Source organism: Trachypithecus francoisi, unplaced genomic scaffold (genome assembly GCF_009764315.1).
Source record: "Trachypithecus francoisi isolate TF-2019V2 unplaced genomic scaffold, Tfra_2.0 Lachesis_group2, whole genome shotgun sequence".
NCBI lineage: Eukaryota > Metazoa > Chordata > Mammalia > Primates > Cercopithecidae > Trachypithecus > Trachypithecus francoisi.
The window spans coordinates 80,059,064-80,080,481 of NW_022681465.1; the positions used below are offsets into that span (position 1 = coordinate 80,059,064).

Consider the following 21,418-nt stretch of genomic DNA (forward strand, 5'->3'; position numbering starts at 1 on the left):
AGAAAAGATACTCTATATTATAATTAGTTATATTAAAGAAATTCATAAAAACCTGAGTAAATGTAGTAGACAGTTTATAGCAATGTCTTTAGGGTAAATGTCTATATTAACATGTTGATCATTTAATAAAATATGCCATGCAGTAATTCCTCCAACCCTTTATGTTAGCTTAACATTTTTTCTCCCTTTATAAATAAAATGCAGTGGACAAGCCCCAGTAGAATGAATTGTTTCTGTGTAAGAAAAAAGATATAAAATCTTTGTCTGACTGCCAATTGTTTGTAAATGTTAGCAGGAGCCTCATTGTGTGGTAGACTAAGTATTTACTTAAGGCTGAAAGTAACCTTTACAGATAAGTCCCTCAATCTCTCCGGATTTCCCAAAGTCATCTATTACGAAAGAGCATTGGATATGAAACAGATAATCTCTAGAATTCTTCGAGCTCTTCTCTGACTCTACAATTTGCTGAGACCAAGCCTCAAATGATCTGAACTTTTTTCACTAAAATAATAAATACTTTTTAAATTTAATAATTTCAACTCAAATTAGATTGATCAGAGGTTTTGATTGAACATAGAAGATATCTCAAAAGAATGTATAATAACATAGCACTTTGGGGAAAAGTGTGACAGTTGACATGCTTGCCAAACCTTCTGTATCATAACAAATCTAATCTGGGTAGTAAATTGGCTTCTACTGATGCATAACATGTTTCTAATATTATTTTATATTCTGGATATATTTTCCCAGAAGTGATAACATTGCAGTGATTGTCCCTTATTTTTCCACGGTCAGTATATGAAACTCTTTCTATACAGACTGGCAGACTTTCTGTACTTCCAATGTTCAGTGAGAAGACACAAGCCACACAAAGATTTCCTTGGGATTTTCCTTAAAATGTGAAATGCAGGAGATAAGAATCGGGACAAAAGTGGGATGTGGCCATGATACCCTGGCAAAAAGCCAGGATTTCTAACTTTTCAGAATTTTTGAAGGATTGATTTATCTACTAAAGGAAATGAGAAGGCAAAACCAACAAATTGCTACATAAAACTTCATATAGAAATATATTTTCTGATATAGAAATGTTTACCTATCATGAAGAATTACTCTCTGCCTTGCTCATGGCTTTGTTACCATTCAAATGAATTGTGCTGGGCTCTTCTAAGGTAATCATTCAGGCTTCCTTTCATTTTTCTGTTTTGTACCATTTCCCGCAATTTATCTCATTGCAAAATGGGATCAAATGTCAGTTATCTTGGGTCACAGCAAATGACAGAAACATGTAAGTGTTTCCAGTAGTTGTTGTTGTTGTTTTGTTTGTTTGCTGGTAGTTGGGAATAAGGGTAGAGTTTCTATCTCCAGGGGCACACAAGCTTTTCTAGATCTTTATTTCATCCAAAACTAGCGACAGAATCATTTCACACTTTGTGAGTTAAATTTGTATCAGCACTTATTATGAACAGTTCCCAAGGATTACAAATCTATTTCTGTCCTAGACACATGTCATTTATGTCTTACTGTGAATGCATCCTAAGAACAGAGAAGATAATGTTTGAAAACATGACATTATTAAACATTGATAAGTAATTATTTCCTGAAATATTTCCATAATGTTAAATATATTTTAAAAATCTCTGCCAGTGAGGAAAAAATTAGAAAAAAAAAGTCAAGTTTACCAAATCTATTGATCTAGCACAGTGTTGTGAAGAAACCTATTAGATGGCCATCTGCAAATATTTGTTTACTTATGATCAGTGAGAAAGATCTGGTGTCATATTTCATTTGTAATAAAAATGCAGTAAGAAATTGATCTTTAACACACTGTAACAATTAATTTACCACTTGAGAACATTGTCCCTATATTTCATTGTAAGTTTCTGATACTTTTAATGTTAGATCAATGGCAATGGTTCAATGACAATACTGGTTAAATATAGTCTTAAATTGACAAGCGTTTTAGGATCTGCCACTGTACTCATCAATAAGGCTAAGCTAGGCACTGTGTTTATCCTATGACTTGAATTATCAGGTGAGAATGTAAAGTGTCATTTTGGTATTTAGTATGCTGGGAAAGATACATCATCTTATCCAGAGATGGGAAGGATTTTCTGCAAATTCAGATCTCATTTTATCTGTAATTATAAATGCATGTCAAGTGTATTGACAGAACTGTGGAAGATAGAGAAACTAAGTAACTCTAATACATTATACTAGAAAGGCAACCAGAGTATATAATGGTACAAGGTGGACTAGACCTAGATTACTCATTAGCCCAGTCTGGTACCCTCCTTTTAATGGCAATGAGATCATTCTAGAGCAAGTATTATTATATATGCTTTCAAATCTGGGTGTAGGGTGAGGGATAAAGTGAAGCCCTATTGCTTTGAGACAATTTCTTGACTATGTGCATATCTTTAAGGGGGCCACACAATCCTTTAATTCTTGGTGTTAACAGAATTAGCCCCTTGAAAAAGCCTATAAAATTCTTATGAGTAGTTGAAGGTACTTAAGTTTCCACCAACATTTCCACACTTTTAAAATGGAGAAGAAAACAAAGATTCTGATGACTATCACCTACAATGCAGTATATCTGTACACAAATCCCAAATTCACAATACCATAGTTATGTAGATGTTAAAAATCCCATACCTGTTCAAAAATGAGGTTACTCATTTTCCACATTGTTTAAAATTTTTCTTGTTGTTAAGCTCCTGCTATTACTTGTGTCTATTCCTGTTTGTGGTTCTGCTTCTATGCACATGGTCTGTCAATGCTTTTTTGCATCAAAGCTGTGCTCTGTCTCTGAATCATAGCATATAGAATAGTGTGTAGTCCTTGGACAAGCAGAATTAGCACTGTTTGGAAATATGCTAGAAATTCTAATTCTCTGACTCCAATCTGGAATTACTAAGTCAAAAATCCCAGCAATCTGTCTTTAAGCAATTCTTCCAGATGATTCTGATGCAGGTTCATATTTGAGAACCATTGGTATAGAAGATTGGTTAACTTGCCACTATTCTGATTGAGCAGACAGTAAATATATATTTAGCACCCACTCTCTGAGACTCTTTGCAACCCTATGAGGCCAGCAGTCCCCAATCTTTTTGGCAACAGAGATTGGTTTCGTGGAAGACAATTTTTTTCCACGAAGGGGAAGCGGGGGATGGTTTGTGGATGAAACTGTTCCACCCCAGATAATCAGGTATTAGTTAGATTCTGATAAGGAGCATGTAACCTAGATCCCTTGCTTGCATGGCTCATAGTAGGGTTCGCACTCCAATGAGAATCTAATGCCACCACTGATATGATAAGAAGCAGTTCTCAGGCAGTAATCCTAGTGATGGAGAATGGCTAAATATAGTTGAAACCTCGCTCTCACTCGCCTGTGGCTCGCCTCCCTCTGTGTGGCCCAGTTCCAGTATTGGTCCATGGGACTTTACAGTTCCCATAATGTTTTGAGGTTTCACTTAATTTAACTTTGTTTTATTTTTAAAGAGAGGTAATATCACAGTTAGAGCCATTTAGACTCACACTATGGTATGGCCACATAATCTCAGAGGTATTAGCGAAAATATGATAACAACCCCAAGGAGTTCCCTAGGTCCTTCTATGCTAGGATAAAATAGATGAGCTTAGGACACTGACAACAATTCTTGAGAGAGAGAGAGATTTCATTTAGAGAGGTTAGTATTCGTGTCTTACATTGTGCTAACCATGATATGTTTCAGCACCTTGATTAAAACTATGAGACTATATAGCATTATAATCAATTTTGAGTTAAAATGTTTAGAAAAAAATAGATGTGACTGATTCTGAATTAATGAGACTTTCCACATTTCACAATAATTTTTTTTTGGAAAGTACATTCCTCACTCAGAAAAGCACTACTACCACTCAATGAAGCAGAACCCTTAGTTTTAGCTAGTGGCCACCTCAAAGTGCCGTTGGGGAAGGTGGGGAGAAATGTGGCTCAAGCACTTGAGCTCTTTCTCTCTTCAAGTCTGTTTTTATGCATGCACTTTCTCTCCCTGGAATGTTCCTTCTCAACTTCCCAAAACTCAAAACTCCTCTATTAAAACCCTACTCTTGAAAAGTCACCTCAAACACCAGCTGTCTTCTTCAGGATGACTTCACTATTTAAAGTAATGTATAACATATTTTATCTCTCATACCACACTTAATATATTTCTTTCTTATTGTTTTTTATTGTCATTACTTATTTGTCTTTACCTTACTGAGCTTTAAAACTCCTTGAGTCAAAAATCAAATCTTGTTTGCCTTTGTAAGCTTCAGAATGAGAGCTAACACCTACCCTGCACATTGGTGCTTCATACACATTAGCCAAATTAATTTACTCGGTCTATAGAATCCCATTATATATTTGTGTTCTATTTATCTAGGAGTGGATAGAAGGATTTTGCATTTATTTTTCACATTAGTTTTCCTGGTATATATCCATTCTATTTAATACAAGTTTTATTTGCCATATACTTTCTCCTTTTGTGTTTATGAAAAAATATTTAATGAGAAAGTTGCCCTCCAGACCAATAGCTTTTTTATTCTAATAGCACCAAAACAGAAGTAGCCTTTGTCCAATATGATTGCTACGGGGGCAATAGATCAGATGCTCCTCTTCTGGAGAAGAATGAGAAGCAGCAGCTGGGAAAGATGCTTGTGAATGGCCACCTTAACTATTTAGTCGCTCACCAAAACACTACCAACCCAAACAATTATATACATGAGCGTTAAAAGAAAAAAATGCATGTACATGAAAATTGTGACTTCGAAGTTATTTCCACTCAGAGATTATCACAAAATTTTCTCCATTACTAAGGTGATGATGTATCATGAGGGAACATTTGTAAAGTAATATGAACTGATTTTTGTCATAATCGCTTTTGTAATGTTGACTATAAAACTTTACTTTTTTAAGATTTTAAATATAATCTAAAATAAACTTTATAGATTGCTACTATTTATTGAAGAAATTTGTTAAATATTACTTTATTTCTAATGTATTGTTTAAGCAATTTTATATTTGTAGACAAAATCCTTCCTAGTTGTGAAAATTCTTTTTTTTTTTTTTTTTTTTTTGAGGCGGAGTCTTGCTCTGTCGCCCAGGCTGGAGTGCAGTGGCCAGATCTCAGCTCACTGCAAGCTCCGCCTCCCGGGTTCCCGCCATTCTCCTGCCTCAGTCTCCCAAGTAGCTGGGACTACAGGCGCCCGCCATCTCGCCCGGCTAGTTTTTTGTATTTTTAGTAGAGACGGGGTTTCACTGTGTTCGGCAGGATGGTCTCGATCTCCTGACCTCGTGATCCGCCCGTCTTGGCCTCCCAAAGTGCTGGGATTACAGGCTTGAGCCACCGCACCCAGCTCCAGTTGTCAAATTCTTAGAATCTGCACAAGATGTTTACTAAACTGAGTCTCATTATCTCCCAACTTCACTTTTCCCAACTTCCTGCCTTGTTCCTTGTACTCCAGTTGGTAAATCAAACCTCTTATGATATTTGAAAACACTATACTGTTTCACCTTAATGATTTTGCTCTTGCCTTCCCACCGTTCTCCTGGACACTTCTTACTCAACCTTCATGACACAGTTCAGGTCTCATTTCCAACAGTAATTTGATCATGGAACCCCAGCCAGTATGACCTGCCTTTACCTTTTCCCCATAATTCCCTTGTCATCATCTTAAGTCATCACTTACTGCCGTGTAACATGTTTTATTGTAGTTATCTGTGTATTTGTCTTTTATTCCCAATAGTACATAGACTTTTCAATAGAAAAACCATTACGTATTTGACTTTGTATTTTCATTTTCTAAAAGCGTACCCTTCTCCTCCTAGGTCTTCCTAAGTGACTAAACTAAATTGTCCAAAGACCCTTAAATAGATTCACAATGCTACCTGGGCTATTCATGTTTTAAGGGATATAAAAACTAATATAGTTACAACTTAATATAAATAATATAATTTCACTACAAGAATATGCCTATAAATTTATAAAATATCTGATTTACATGAATGGGAAATATAATTCATGTGACCTTTCATTAGTAATATAATTTTCAGGTGTTTCTTTGAGTAAAAAAAAACTTTTTTTTAACTTTTAATGTTAAGATAATTGTAGTCATAAACTTGTAAGAAACACAGGGAGATCCAGTATGCCCTCAACTCACTTTCCTCCTGGAGGCTCTTTTAACTGGTGTTTAGTTTTGCTTCAAAATATACACATATAGAACTATAAGCTACTGATCCAACAATCCTCAAACAAAATTCTGGAGTTCTTTTCCAAAAATAATTTGATAGGCAAACTTGATCATCCTCACCAAATAACAGAAAAAAACAGGAGTGATTCCTTATGAATAATAAAGAAGTTCTCTAGGCTTCAGTCCTTCAGAACTCCCCTTTTACATTCACAGATGTTTATAAGAGGTGCTGTCATTGTCCAATACCCACAAGATGATCAAATTATAACTTACCTGACCATACGCTGTGTCCAAAAATTATTTTCAAAATTTGGAAGGATTTTAAATCACCTATGTCTTCCCTCTTTCTATTTTGAGACAATAACTAAATAATAATATAAAAATAATAGCTAAACCTTTTTAAGCTTGCCTAAACTAGTGGCAGAGTAGAAAAAAAATGGTTGATTGAGTCTTTGAATATTGTGCTCCCATTTCAGGTAAAGCAGAAAGAAACCAAGGCGTATCTAAGCTAAATGTAATCTACAATATCACATGCAGTGTATCCTCAGAAATAATTGGTCAAAAATTCAGATATATATTATACTATTACTATAGCTCAGTCTGTTAGTATAGTTTAATCCCACAATGTTGCATGCACCTTCAAAAATATTGGTTTATTTTTTGATTAAAATCATCCTTCATTCCTCTTTGTTCTATTAATTTTCAGTTTCAAAAGTATACATAAGGTAGTATCTTGCAGTTTACTGTCAGTACTTTCTTGTCTTTCAGCTAGACAATGTAAGCAACTGCCTAATCTTTTGCCCCCGAATTCTACCTCCTGCTCCGCTTTGTATTTTCTGCTTATGACATAAATAAAGTATATTAGATTTTGTTCTCTAAGATTCAGACGTTATCCTCTGTGGCATGCCATCATCCTTGGGAGGAACAGCACATTAAGTCATTAAAGAAAATTATCTTGATGAGTGATTTTGTCAGATGGTTTACAACAGGATTCCCTTGTAGGAATGGGAAAGAGGAGGAAGATGTGATGGAGAGGCAAAGTAGTCAGAGATGGCGAGCAATAGCATCTAAAAGTCAGAGGCTTAAGTGTCAACATCCATTATTCCTGACCTTTATCACCTTACCACCTGTGTGTATGTGAGTTAAATAATCTAAGTATCTTCCTTTTTTTTCTATTTGTAATCGAGACTAACAATAATATCCTTAGAGAGCTATTGCGTGAACTAAAATATTTTTCAGAATATGCAAATAAATGTGTGTGTGTGTGTGTGTGTGTGTGTGTACGTGTGTGTATACCTTAGGGCAACTAACAGCATAAGGGAAATGGATGTAAAAAACCACAAATAATGTCTCCTTTATCCTTCACAATCTTTTCTTGGTTTTGGCTTGCAAATAGAGTAAGATATACCTCTTTTGATGAAAAGGAGTGCTGTGTTAGGTCAGAGACTTCCTAAAGATACATGGACAAAAGGGTTTCTAACATGTAGTTTTGGCAAAGTCTCTGGTTATGTCAACTTTGCAACAGGGGAAACTCAAGCATTTCTATTAGCCTCCATAAGGCTAACCTGTGAAGGAATAGGACAGAAGGTATTCATCTCTCGAGAATAAGTTAAGTCACTCTATCTCTATGGGTAGAGTGAATACATATAATCTGTAGACTACATTGGGGATGGTGTTTCTCATGATACATGACAAATGATAATATGCTCAACTTTCAGATTTTATGTATTAAGCCAATGGCAATTTGTATGTATTGCTCAGGATTTACAAAGCCCATTGAAGAATTTCCAAAATCTAGAACTGTTGGAGAAAAACTTCCGTCCAATGATAATTAAGAAGATACTAAGTGTCTGGACAGAGGGAGAGGGAAACAAAGAACAAAGGTGACTAAGATGGCCTACTTCCGGGTCCTTCATCACCAACTTTTCCCGCCAGCACGAAAATGTAGCCGGCGCCGGAGAAGGTGCAGATCAACCGAGCATGTGCCAGGTGACGTCAATCCGAAGAGACTGAGATTTAGCTGGCCGTGCCTATGGAAGGCCCCTGACACACCCGTGTCCCGCCTATTGCCCTCCCACTCCCAGAAAAGCCGCTCTGGACCTGGCGCGAACTTCCTGGGTCCTCCTGGTATGCGGACCCAGGAACCTTCCTCCCAGAACCCCGGAGCGACTTCCTCGGCCTCCGCCGCCGGAGACCGGTGAACCTCGTCTCCTCTCTCTATACATTGGCTACGATTGGCTACGTAATAAAGTTTCCTTTTTATCTTGCCTACTTGCCTTTTCCTCTGGCACCGGCTCTGGTGGTCGCATAAAACAAATCACTAAGTTCCAGGAAAATTCTAATCATTTTATAGGTACTATCTCATTTAATATTCACAACAAAATTATGAGGGAGGTACTATTATGTTGCCCATTTTGCAAATAAAATTGAGTCATGGGACACTTCAGTGACTTCTCCTGTGGTAATTCACTAATAAATGTAAAGCCAGGAGTTGAACCCAGATATTTTGGCTCCAGGGGCCACATGCTAATCACAATGCTAGTTCTCTACCCTGAACAAACTGCTGAGAATTTTGAAATACGTAGTTTTAGTTCCTTAGGTCTTCTTAAACTAAAATAGGTGGGCACTTTGGGTAGATGATAAGCTGCCTTCCCTATTGTGATCTATGAACTTTTCCGAGAAAATTATCTTTAGATGCAGCAATAGAAACTTGTGTATAAGGGGGAAAGGAGCTGTTGTCTACCTCTTACTACTTCCCTCGTTTTTCCATTTTCCTAGAAAAAAAAAACTTTAAAAGTCCATGTTTATGGATTTCCCCCCAACACAGAGCAGTGATTCTGCTATTTCAGAGACAGTGTAGATGTTGGGATTAGTCTCTCTGTATCTCAGAATGTCAACACATTTGCCAAAAATGAATCTATCAGTTAAATGTAGCCAAGAGATTTAGTTTATCTACATCCTACAAAGAAGAAATAGTTTACCACTGTTTTTACATATTGAGGTAATCTGACATATTATTGACATGTGCTATAGATTTAATTTAATACCATAGTACAGATATGTGCTTTGATAAGTTATTTTGAAATCTAAACTAAGATGAGTGGAGTTGTTTCAATATTTATAGGATTGAAAATGCAGAGTTAGCAAAGGAAGCATTTTGATTAAAACAATATTTTTCTATGTATGCTCAGAGTAAAATGAAGGGGAATTCTTTTAAAGCCTTATTACTTTCTTCCATATATTTGCTGGAAATACTTGCTGGGTTTTAAGACACATTGAACAAGATTTGCTTGTTTGTTTATCAATGTTTTGAGCCTTTTGTTTTTAGAACCACCAAAAAAAAAAAAAAAAAAAAACTCAATAGTTTCTTTTGATTTTACTTTTCTTCCAAATAGCTTTAGGATTATTTATTTAGCCTTTTCAAATTGTATGTTTTAGGCATCCTGGAGATAACATCAGTAGAAATCGGAGTTGTTGCCGTCAAAGCCATTAACAGCAACTATTACTTAGCCATGAACAAGAAGGGGAAACTCTATGGCTCAGTAAGTATTCTGCTTTTGTTTTCAAATCCACTTCAGTAAATCATTACCATAGTTTTGGAATGTTTCCTCCAGACACTGAATAGCTTTGTTATTCTTCTATTGCTAGTAAATAGAGCCACAGTGGGTCGGTCACCACTGTTTCAAGGGCTGGCAAAACAGCTCTTCCAATTCTCTAATCTCCTCTGTTGTTCACCCATTAGTCCACCACACAGGCTGCTGCTGGCATTTGTCTGTGAATGTTCTAAACTGCTAACCACACAGGCTGCTGCTGGCGTTTGTCTGTGAATGTTCTAAACTGCTAACCAAGTCAGGCTCTCACGGAAGCATCTGGTCAGATTGGCACGGGAATTGCAGACAACCTGGAAAAAAACACTAAGAATAAAGATCTTGAATTGAGTAGAAACCCATGTATTATGTGTGTGTTATGGCTGAAGATAAAACAAGGGCTCAGATGTTTTGCATTTTGTTAAAATCTGAAATGGGGAAATGCATCAAGAAACACCATTTTGCTTGTTGTTCAATCAACTCTAGAATTTTATTTATCTAGACAATAACCATTAATTCAAATTATGCCTCAAAATCATATATATGTATATGGAAAATATTCTTTGCAATAGGGCCCTTGTGGAGCAGATATCCTTGCAGTGCTTTGGGCCCATCCATGGCTGTATTCCATACCAGGTGTTGAGTATTTGGAATACCACTTCTGCAATCTTGGATCAAACTCATTTAAACCAATTTTTTAGAAATTTAAGATCTCTCCTGGCTAACACGGTGAAACCCCGTCTCTACTAAAAATACAAAAACTAGCCGGGCGAGGTGGCGGGCGCCTGTAGTCCCAGCTACTCGGGAGGCTGAGGCAGGAGAATGGCGTAAACCCGGGAGGCGGAGCTTGCAGTGAGCTGAGATCCGGCCACTGCACTCCAGTCCGGGGGACAGAGCGAGACTCCGCCTCAAAAAAAAAAAAAAAAAAAAAAGAAATTTAAGATCTCACTTAAAATACCAAATAGTTGTTTTATAATTGCAATTGTAACAATAATTAAATTACCAGCAGTGAGACAATTTATCCTGTTCAGGTCCTTAGAAAAAAATGCATCAATCAATCATATCAACATCTACCATATGCCAGATACTGTTTGACATATCAAAGATGCATAAGAAAGAAGTATAGAAATGGGCCTTGACTTCAAATAATTTATAATATATTTAGGGGAAAATGTTAACAAATATGAAATAATTACAGCATGATTGGTTGTTACATGTATGAAAGGATCAAGTATAGTAAAGCAGCTCTATGATAAAGTTGGGAACTAAGTTTCAATCTCTTAGCTGTCATTCGAATGATGACAGGAGTATATTAGTTTGTGCATGTGGATCCATCTTATTGTGTCCCTCCCATAGGTACATCAAGGGGATGCTAACTGAATTTCATTTTTTTTTTTCCTCTGGATTCTACTGCAGGGGAGTATATTGAAGGCAGCTGTAAACTTGGAAAAATTTTAACTGAATTTTTTGGAGAACATGTAATATTACATATGGCCAGAAATAAAACCTGTGACACAAATCTCTTAAATAATTTTATATTTTTCTAAACAGATCCTGTGTCATTTTTACACTTTTATGTAATCAAAAGGGAATTTCACTTTAAATTTATAGATAAACTTACTTTGTTGATTAGCATAAGGCTGATGATAGTGACCATTTAGAACCAGCAGCTCTCAAACTTGAGTATGCATCAGAACCAGTGGAAGGGCTTATTAAAAGACAGAATAATGGCACCCACAGCCATATTTTCTGATTCAATAAGTCTGTGGTGCAGTTCAAGAATTTCCATTCCTCACATGGTCCCAGGTGTTCCTGATGCTGCCGTTGCAGTAACCACAATTTGAGAACTGCTGGTCTGGACGTAGAGTAACCTTGCATTTTACAAATATCAGATTCACTTTTAACTCGGGAGTCAGGCATGCTTTGAGTTGGTACCTGGGACTAGGGTATATGCTTTTTTTGTGTGGGGGTCAAAGGAATTTTAGTAAAATTTCTTCATTACCATTGCTCCCCTAATGAACCCAGAGGAATACCAGACCATTATGAAAAGTGGTTCCACTTAGGGGTTCACATCATAATCACTTTTGAGGCATGTTTAATGTTTTCATTACTTAGTCTAGACCCAACGTCTTAAAGTCAGCTAACACTAATTTAGACTAAGGAAGAAAATGTAAATAATTTTAATGAATATAAAATATTTTAAATAATTTTTTTTTTTTTTTTTTTTTTTTTTTTTTTTTGAGACGGAGTCTCGCTCTGTCGCCCAGGCTGGAGTGCAGTGGCGCGATCTCGGCTCACTGCAAACTCCGCCTCCCGGGTTTACGCCATTCTCCTGCCTCAGCCTCCCGAGTAGCTGGGACTACAGGCGCCCGCCATCTCGCCCGGCTAGTTTTTTGTATTTTTTAGTAGAAACGGGGTTTCACCGTGTAGACCAGGATGGTCTCCATCTCCTGACCTCGTGATCCACCCATCTCGGCCTCCCAAAGTGCTGGGATTACAGGCTTGAGCCACCGCGCCCGGCCTTTAAATAATTTTAATTGATAAAATATACTTATTTAAAAACACGACATCAAGGAGAAATGGATAACTTTCAAATAAACTCTGATATAAAAATATTTAATAATTTTCTTCACATTTCTCCTTTTTTCTTCTGCCCCAACACAGCTCACGGATTGTGCTTATGCTTCATCTTGAACTCTAAGTTCTGTGAATTATTTCATTCAAATTCCTTATCTAAAGTAGAGTCCAGTGGCTTTCTAGTATCTTCAGTGGCACTTATCTGAGATTTCTCTCATTAATGTGTTTGTTGTTCACTGTCTTCTCCCAGTAGATTGTGACCTTGGAGACAGCGAGGTCAGTCTTGTCCCCCACTATTTGTTCAGCACTTAGAACTGTACAGAGCACAGTTATACATTGCATAAACCTAACCTCTCCTGGAAGCCCAGTCAATTACAGAACATGATTTACACTTTCAGTCTGTCTCAGAAAGAAACTCATTCTCTAACCATAATATTTTTTTTCTGTGACTTTACATTTCTACTAGGAATAATGAAAAATTATGGCTTGTTAAAATTAAACAAAAAAATTATTCAAGTTCAATGTTCTGCTCAGAGTGCAATAGGACTAACATCAAAATTTATGAATGCATATCTAATATAATTCTGTATATTAGGTGACAACTCTTGTAATTTCTACCTTCATTTTTTGTTTCATATAGTATCCATCGATTCTGTAAGCCCTCCTAAAAATCTAATTTGGGCAGATTCAGATTGACTGATTAAACCAGTTTTATATCTATTCTCTTGAATGATCTTCCTCTATTTCTTTTTGGAAACTATATACCTTTCTTATATTTTCATTATTCATTGTCTAAGCAATGTATCTATTGTATTGTGAGCTTTCTCCTGATTGATGGGATTCAGTAAATAAATTATAAAATGGAATTAAATAGAATAGGCCTTCATAGAGCATGATTTAAAGACCAAAGAAATTTTTCAGATAGCTGCAAAAAATCCAAACTTCTTTTTAAGAAACTCCCCGAACCCTGCTTTTGAGACCTTGCCATAGCCTGAATTTTCTTTTTATGCATTACTGCTTATGATTTTCTTAGATCCTGTCAACAACATATTCGAGGCCCCTCCTCTAGAGATTTTGGTACCTTTGACCTATGGCCCAAATATTTAAAACATCTGAAATAAACAGGCTGATACATGTGCACTTCAATTTAAGAAACATTACTCTATAAATTAATTTTTGGGAGGAAAATTAATTAAGCATACATTCCCATTTTTCTCTGCATAGCTTCATCTGAAATATGAAATCACCTCAAATAATCTCAGTCCTTCATTAGCTTCTAAACGTACCCTATTTATTGAAATGAACATAATTATTCATATTTTAAAAATTTACTCTGCTTTGAAAAGTAGGTAGTTTTAGACAGACTGAGATAAAGAGAATAAAAGTAAATCCATACTAAAGATTTATATTTCTTTGAAATACAGAACTATTTTTGTTTTATCAAAATCCTTACCTTAAATAATTTACCTTTCCTTCTTACTTTCAGCCAGTTAAATCATCATTTGAATGTTATGTTTAAATATTACTTTATAGAAGAGAAGTATTTAAGACTAAAAAAATTTCAGGACAGATAACTTGAGCTGGTAACGTTAACATAAAATATATCTGCTTCTTATGGTTCTGATGATGTTCAAAATTGTGATAAATCCTATAGACACGTAGGTATATAAACATATACATTTTCAGGAATTTGGAATTTTGTAGAAATTTCAAAATGTCTCAAGGTGAGAGAAACTGCCAAGTAGAGTCTTCAACTGAACTATGCCTACGGGGCCCTTGCTCTGGATGAAGAAGTTAGAACCAGAGGGCAAGTGCTCCAATTCCTTAGCTTCTTAACTACTTTAGTTTGAGTATAAGAAAAGAGCTTACTGCTAAAGCCAGAGTCTTGAGATCATTGAGGTACCTCCTCTTAACTCCAGAGTAAGATCCTGGATTTGTGGAGTGAGTGAGAGCAAAGCCTTGTCCAGGTGTATCTCCTTAAATCCAGCTGGCCTCCTGAACAAAACCAAAGCTCTATGGCTATAGGATGGAACTTCCCAGGATCAAAGTCCTTAGGCTTATACAATATAGGCATTGCTATTCACCATGCTCATAATTTCTTCAACACAGTAGTTCACAAAATGAGGAATTCCATGTCCTAGTTTTCAATCCCTGGAATTCATGAGCAAAATCTGTCAAAATTCCAAGCTATAGAATATTGCAAATAATTTCATTAAATTAAGAAATTTGATATTTGGAAGGAAGATATCCCCCTTTTTGGTTATGTAGAACTATTGTGGTTTTGCTATAAGATCTGCTTTCTTATGAATGTGCGTGTGTATTTATTGTGGATTTGTAGGTAAAGTTTGCAAACTTGACAAGCCCATATCTTTCCTTTAGTTCTATTTTTTTCCATTGGGCCCCTGGTTATTACTGTAAAAGAAGCATTATAACGCTATTGTTTATTACTGACTCATCACAAATATTGTTAGTGGGAGGTCTACTTCTTGACAGTTATTCTAGGCCCTTAAACCATGTAATATTCAAAGCGCATCAGCTTTTTAAAATGGCTTTCAAAAAATGACTATGATGATCAATTAAAATGTATCATGTGCTTTCTTTTTTTTTTTTTTTTTTTTTTTTTTTTTTTTTTTTTTTTTTGAGACGGAGTCTCGCTGTTTCGCCCAGGCTGGAGTGCAGTGGCGCGATCTCGGCTCACTGCAAACTCCGCCTCCCGGGTTCCCGCCATTCTCCCGCCTCAGCCTCCGAGTAGCTGGGACTACAGGCGCCCGCCACCGCGCCCGGCTAGTTTTTTGTATTTTTAGTAGAGACGGGGTTTCACCGTGTTAGCCAGGAGGGTCTCGATCTCCTGACCTCGTGATCCACCCGCCTCGGCCTCCCAAAGTGCTGGGATTACAGGCTTGAGCCACCGCGCCCGGCCTCATGTGCTTTCAAACAGAATGTGTTTTGTGGTTCTGAGATTTACTTTTCTATTGTTGACATTATGTATTAAGCACACACCTTAGGTACAGATGGCAACTACAAACAGAATCCTTGGACTGGAGTTCTCTGGACCCTTTGTATCAAATGAAATCAAGTACAATCACCATAGGAATAAAAGAGTCTGTTGTTTTTCCTTTGCAGAAAGAATTTAACAATGACTGTAAGCTGAAGGAGAGGATAGAAGAAAATGGATACAATACCTATGCATCCTTTAACTGGCAGCATAATGGGAGGCAAATGTATGTGGCATTGAATGGAAAAGGAGCTCCAAGGAGAGGACAGAAAACACGAAGGAAAAACACCTCTGCTCACTTTCTTCCAATGGTGGTACACTCATAGAGAAAGGCAATGTTTGTGGATGCAGTAGAACCATGGCTCTTTTGCCAAGAATAGCGGATATTCTTCATGAAGACAGTAGCTTGAAAGGCAAAGACACGTTGCAGATGTCTGCTTGCTTAAAAGAAAGCCAGACTTTGAAGGTTTTTGTATTCACTGCTGACATATGATGTTTTTTTAATTAGTTCTGTGTCATGTCTTATAATCAATATATAGGCAGATCGAATGGGATAGAAGTTATTCCCAAGTGAAAAACATTGTGGCCAGGTTTTTGTTGTTGTTGTTGTTAGGTTTTTGTTTTGAAACCTCTGAGATAGAACTTACAGGACATAGAACAATCTGTTGAATGAATGATCTTCGGGAAAGTTATTTATGGAATACGAACTCATATCAAAGACTTCATTGCTCATTCAAGCCTAATGAATCAATGAGCAGTAATACACACAAGCATTTACTGGAAAGCACTTGGGTCATATCATGCACAACCAAAGGAGTTCTGGATGTGGTCTCATGGAAGAATTGAATAGAATTTAAAAATATAAACATGTTAGTGTGAAACTGTTCTAACAAGACAAATAGTATGGTATGCTTGTGCATTCTGCCTTCATCCCTTTCTATTGCTTTCTAAGTTATTTATTTAATAGGATGTTAAATATCTTTTGGGGTTTTAAAGAGTGTCCTCAGCAGCTGTCTTTATCTTTTCTTTTTCTTCAGCACACCACATGCATGTTCACGACAAAGTGTTTTTAAAACTTGGCAAACACTTCAAAAATAGGAGTTGGGATTAGGGAAGCAGTATGAGTGCCCATGTGCTATCAGTTGACTTAATTTGTATTTCTGCAGTAATAACCATCAACAATAAATATGACAATGCTGTGCCGTGTCTTGAGTGAGAGATGTCTGCTATCATTTGAAACCATACATTACTCTCGAGGCTTCCTCTCTCAATAAATAGACCAGAAGGCCAAATTCCTCTCTTTCAATACATCAGTTTACCTCCAAGAATATACTAAAAAAAGGAAAATTAATTGCTAAATACATTTAAGTAGCCTAGCCTCATTATTTACTCATGATTTTTTTTGCCATATGTCATGGAGGTAAAGCGACTGTCCACATCTCTAAAAACCCTCTGTAAATTCTACATAATGCATCTTTCCCAAAGGAACTATCAAAGCATTTGATATTAAGTGCAACTCTCCCAGGTACTTAAACTGAGCAAATGAAATGTATACTGGTATATGTGTAACCATATACAAAAACCTGTTCAAGCTGTATGACCTAGTATTTACAAAACTAAATAAAACTTGTTTTCTGTACATTTAAAGAGCTTTACAAGGCTCCATAATGTAACCATATCAAAATTCATTTTGTTAGAGCAGGTATAGAAAACAGTACATAAGAGTTTACCAATCATCATCACATTGTATTCCACTAAATAAATACATAAGCCTTATTTGCAGTGTCTGTGGTGATTTTAAAAATGTAGAAAAATACTATTTGTTCTAAATAGTTTTAATCAATACCTATAAAAGTATATTGATGCTGCAATTTTAGCTTCATATTTCTTGTTTTGAAAAAGTGTTTTATTGTTTGGACACAGTATTTTGGTACAAAAAAAAGACTCACTAAATGTGTCTTACTAAAGTTTAACCTCTTGAAAGGCTGGTGTTCTGTGATTCTCTTACAAACTTACATGTGCCAATACTTAACCAGCACTTCCATTTAATCTGTTATTTTTAAAAATTGCTTTATGAAGAAATTTTTTGCATAAAATAATCCTATAAAAAGTCATATTTTTCCCATTCTTCAAAAAAATTGTATTTCAGAAGAAACACATTTGAGGCACTGTCTTTTGGCTTATAGCTTAAATTGCATTTCATCATACTTTGCTTCCAACTTGCTTTTTGGCAAATGAGATTATAAAAATGTTTAATTGTTGTGGTTGGAATCTGGATGTTAAAATTCAATTGGTAATTCAGTCTGTGAGCTATAATGTAATGTGTTCCTATCAAAACTAGATATCTTTTTTCCTTTATTTTAAAATAATAATTGCACCTGACACATAAACATAGACCACTCACAACCAAAATTAAATGTTTGGTGAGACAAATACACATTGGATGGCCACAGTAACAGCAAATAGGGCACAAACTGGCTTCTTATTTCATATGGCCCTTTAGATGACCAAAGAGGCTATATGTAAACAGTAATCATTATGGTACTCAAGACACTAAAACAGCTTCTAGCAAAATGTATTACAATTTGCAGACGCCAAAAATAGAAAACATCTTCCTGTCTCTCCCACACTCCCCTCACCGAAAGACAAAAATCCTGCCTGGTACAGTAGCTTACACCTGTAATCCCAGCAGTTTGGGAGGCTGAGGTGGGAAGATAGCTTGAGTTCAAGAGTTCTAGACAGGCCTGAGAAACCTAGTGAGACATCCTTCTCTTAAACAAAACAAAACAAAACAAACGTAGCCATGCGTGGTGGCATGTACCTGTGGCCCTAACTATTCAGGAGGCTGAAGTGGAAGGATCTCTTGGGTCCAGGAGTTTGAGGCTGCAGTGAGCTATAATCTTGCCACTGCACTCCAGCCTGGGTGAACAAGAGCCAGAAAGAAAGGAAAGAGAGAAAAGACAGAAAGACAGGAAGGAAGGAAGGAAGGAAGGAAGGAAGGAAGGAAGGTAGGTTGGTTGTTTGGTAAGGAGTAATGACATTCTTTTGCATTTAAAAGTAGCATATTTGCTTCAAATGGAAATAGAATTCTGGTCCCTTTTGCAACTACTGAAAAAAAAAAAAAATCAGTTTCAGCCCTGAAAGTTGTAGGTTTGAAAAAAAAAAATGGAGATTTTGAGAGCTCTGCCTCTGTAGGAGTATGGCCCCAGGCCCACAAAGTTAAAGTGTATCAGCCACAAATATGTGTCCATTTGAGTTTTGCTTCTGAGAATACTCCTCATAAAGGTATAGAATCACTCCCTCCTCCTAACTCCCAAAAGGCCAAACAGTTATAGCATGTTACATTTAAAAAAAAACAATAAAAATGTTGGGAAAAGAAAATTAAAATATTGTCCTTGTTTGTTTTATTAGTCAGAAACTCTACCTGGTAATAAAGAGAGAAGCTCAAGTATGTGCATGGCAGGATGTGGTTAAATGCCCGATAGCCCCAAACAACAACAGAAAAAAAAAAAAAAAAAATTACTCAAACATTTGTAAGGTTTCTTTAATGTTTCACATGTGTGAGTTAGCTATCCTTACTTTAATAACAACCAAATGCTTTCAATCTTTCCTAAGTATTCAGGTCCACCTAATTTACAGAGTGGATAAAGAAAAATGAATTGGAAACGAGGATGGCTTGTGAAACCATGGAAGACTTTTGGAGGAAAGCCAGGTGGCTGCAGAATCTGATTTCAAGGGGATGAATGACAAATGAATTTGATTTGAAAATTAGAGAGAAAAAATACACAATAATGCAAGTTGCTTCCAGGGCCCAAGCAAGTTTATGAACCCAGTTTACATAGATCAGCATTAATGCTGCACAGTTCTAGTAATTTGGATGCTGCCAATTCAAAGTTTATGATTATTCAGTGAAGTAAAATTTACCTTTTTCATATTAGTGAAGGGTTTAGCTGGTCCAAATTTTGTCTAAATAAAGTTTATATATATAATATATATACACATATATATGTATGTGTATATCTTAAAATATTTAAGAGAAGATATCTAGTACATTAGAAGTAGGACATATACATGCAAACAGATACCATATTGATTAAGAGTTCTTGTTTATTTCATGAAGCAGGACTTTTCCAACTTAAACTGAAAAAAAAAAATAAAAAGGAAGAGGAATATCTTTGAAGGATGTTCAGGAGAAAAAGGAATTCTGAGTTCTATAGTACTTAGAAATGAAGCAACGAAGATGTGCTTCCTCTCAGACATTCATTTTCTCTTACCTTTTATTGGTTTTATTTGGTTAGGCTAGATTGCTTCGAGTCTACTTCTTTCCTACTACAAAACCAAAAACCCCAAACTCCTTTACTACAAGATCCAAAAAGGTAAACATCCTAGATGTAACCCTTATTGGCCAGGTTTGGATCACATACCAACCTCTAGACCAATCAGTAGAAGAGATTTGGGCATTGTGATTGACCAATCTTCAGTGACATGACCACAGAGAGGCAAGGTGAAGATTTTGGCAGCCCACACAACTGCAACTAGTGAAGAAGAGTACACCAAGGAGACAGCAGTGCTGCAGGTGCAAAAACCAAATGATTGTTTTCTACATCTTATTAAATGAGACTACGACGTAAACACAATTTCTATTCCTATATTTCCCACCAATTCCAATTATTCTTCACCTGTTTGTCCAAATCAGAATGGTTTCAAGATCTTTCTCTTTCATATGTTCTTTACCATCAAAAGATTATATTTGCATTGTTTTGTTTTAAGCCAAGAGTAGGGTCCTGGATATAGCTAGGCTCACTGTGGTTTTGCAGACTTTATATTGGCATGAATGCAAGTTTTCACTGAATAAAAAGCTGGTCCTTCAACCTGTATCACAACACGATGTTATAAATGTTTCTTTCAGTTTATCCCAAGAGTATGTGCTAGTATTTTCAAATATATCAAAATATAGAAAAATTCTGAAACCCTGATGTCATTCATTTTTTAAGTGTAAAATAAAAAAGAAAAAAAAAAAAAACCTGATTTGTCTTTTACTACAGTCAACTACATTCAAATGTGACAAAAGAAAACTTTATCACCTAAACTTTCTCTGTTTTTCTTTTTGCAGAATAGTAAAAATTACAACACAAAATGCCCTTGCAAGTGAATAATGTATGGAAAACACCTTCATAAATACCATGTATTAGTTAAGATGGAATAATCATGATCAAACTAATGAGGTCAAAGGAATTGGTCTTGTTCCTAAGTGGCTAATAATGAACATTTCCATGAGCCTGTTCCATGATAGCAACAAAGGACAACAATTTCATACACAGAGAAAAGCCATATGCCAAACATACATGCATGTGGCATGTATTATCTTACACCTTTTTATTATCCACCACAAAAGAGTCCATGTTCATTGTTTAATACAGGCAATTGCATCTTCTAGAGATGAGCACAGCAAATGAAGAATCAAAATACCCCATGTTCCTCATTACAACCGTAAATTGAACATATGCCTTCATACAACTTAGGCAGTGACCCCAGCTATAGAATAACCAACTACAGTGAGGCCTTAGCCCTCCTAACGTTTGGTTTTAATTACCTTATACACATCTTAAATACCTAAATCATCTTACAGTTTTCTAAATTAGTTATTATCTATGTGGTCAATTTAAGCTGCTGACAATGCAAATATTCCCAGTGAGATCTTTCAAGGAGAAGTAAATTAAAACCAGTGTTTCATGAGGTATTACAATTTTTAAAAGACTGCTTTTTATGGTTACAAGAAGTATTAGGGTTGGGGTCACTAACTGAATCAACTCAGCATTAAAAAGATTTTAACATCAGGTATATAAACACCAAATGTCTTGATAGTCGTTTTTTTCAGTGATGTAATATGTTTAGATATCAATGGTGTTTAAGTCAATACCTATAAAATGTTACAAGAAAAATATATGTTTTAGGGGATTTTCCCACTGAGGAAAACAAAAGAGAAACACTGAAATATGGTATGAATGTAAGTAAAGATACAAACAATATCTTATTTGCTTTCCTGGCA

The 21,418-nt window shown here is 35.9% G+C and overlaps 1 protein-coding gene across 2 annotated transcripts in view; it reads left to right on the forward strand.

Moving 5' to 3' along the window:
* The window catches only part of FGF10 (fibroblast growth factor 10), a 96,741-nt gene extending 77,985 nt beyond the window's left edge, over nt 1-18,756 (forward strand). For both annotated transcript variants that reach the window (XM_033179512.1, XM_033179513.1), the window contains 2 exons: nt 9,649-9,752; nt 15,498-18,756. In XM_033179512.1, the coding sequence (XP_033035403.1) occupies nt 9,649-9,752; nt 15,498-15,695 (302 nt within the window). In that variant the 3' untranslated portion in view covers nt 15,696-18,756. The remainder of the gene's footprint in view (nt 1-9,648; nt 9,753-15,497) is intronic.
* Nucleotides 18,757-21,418: the final 2,662 nt, after the last annotated feature.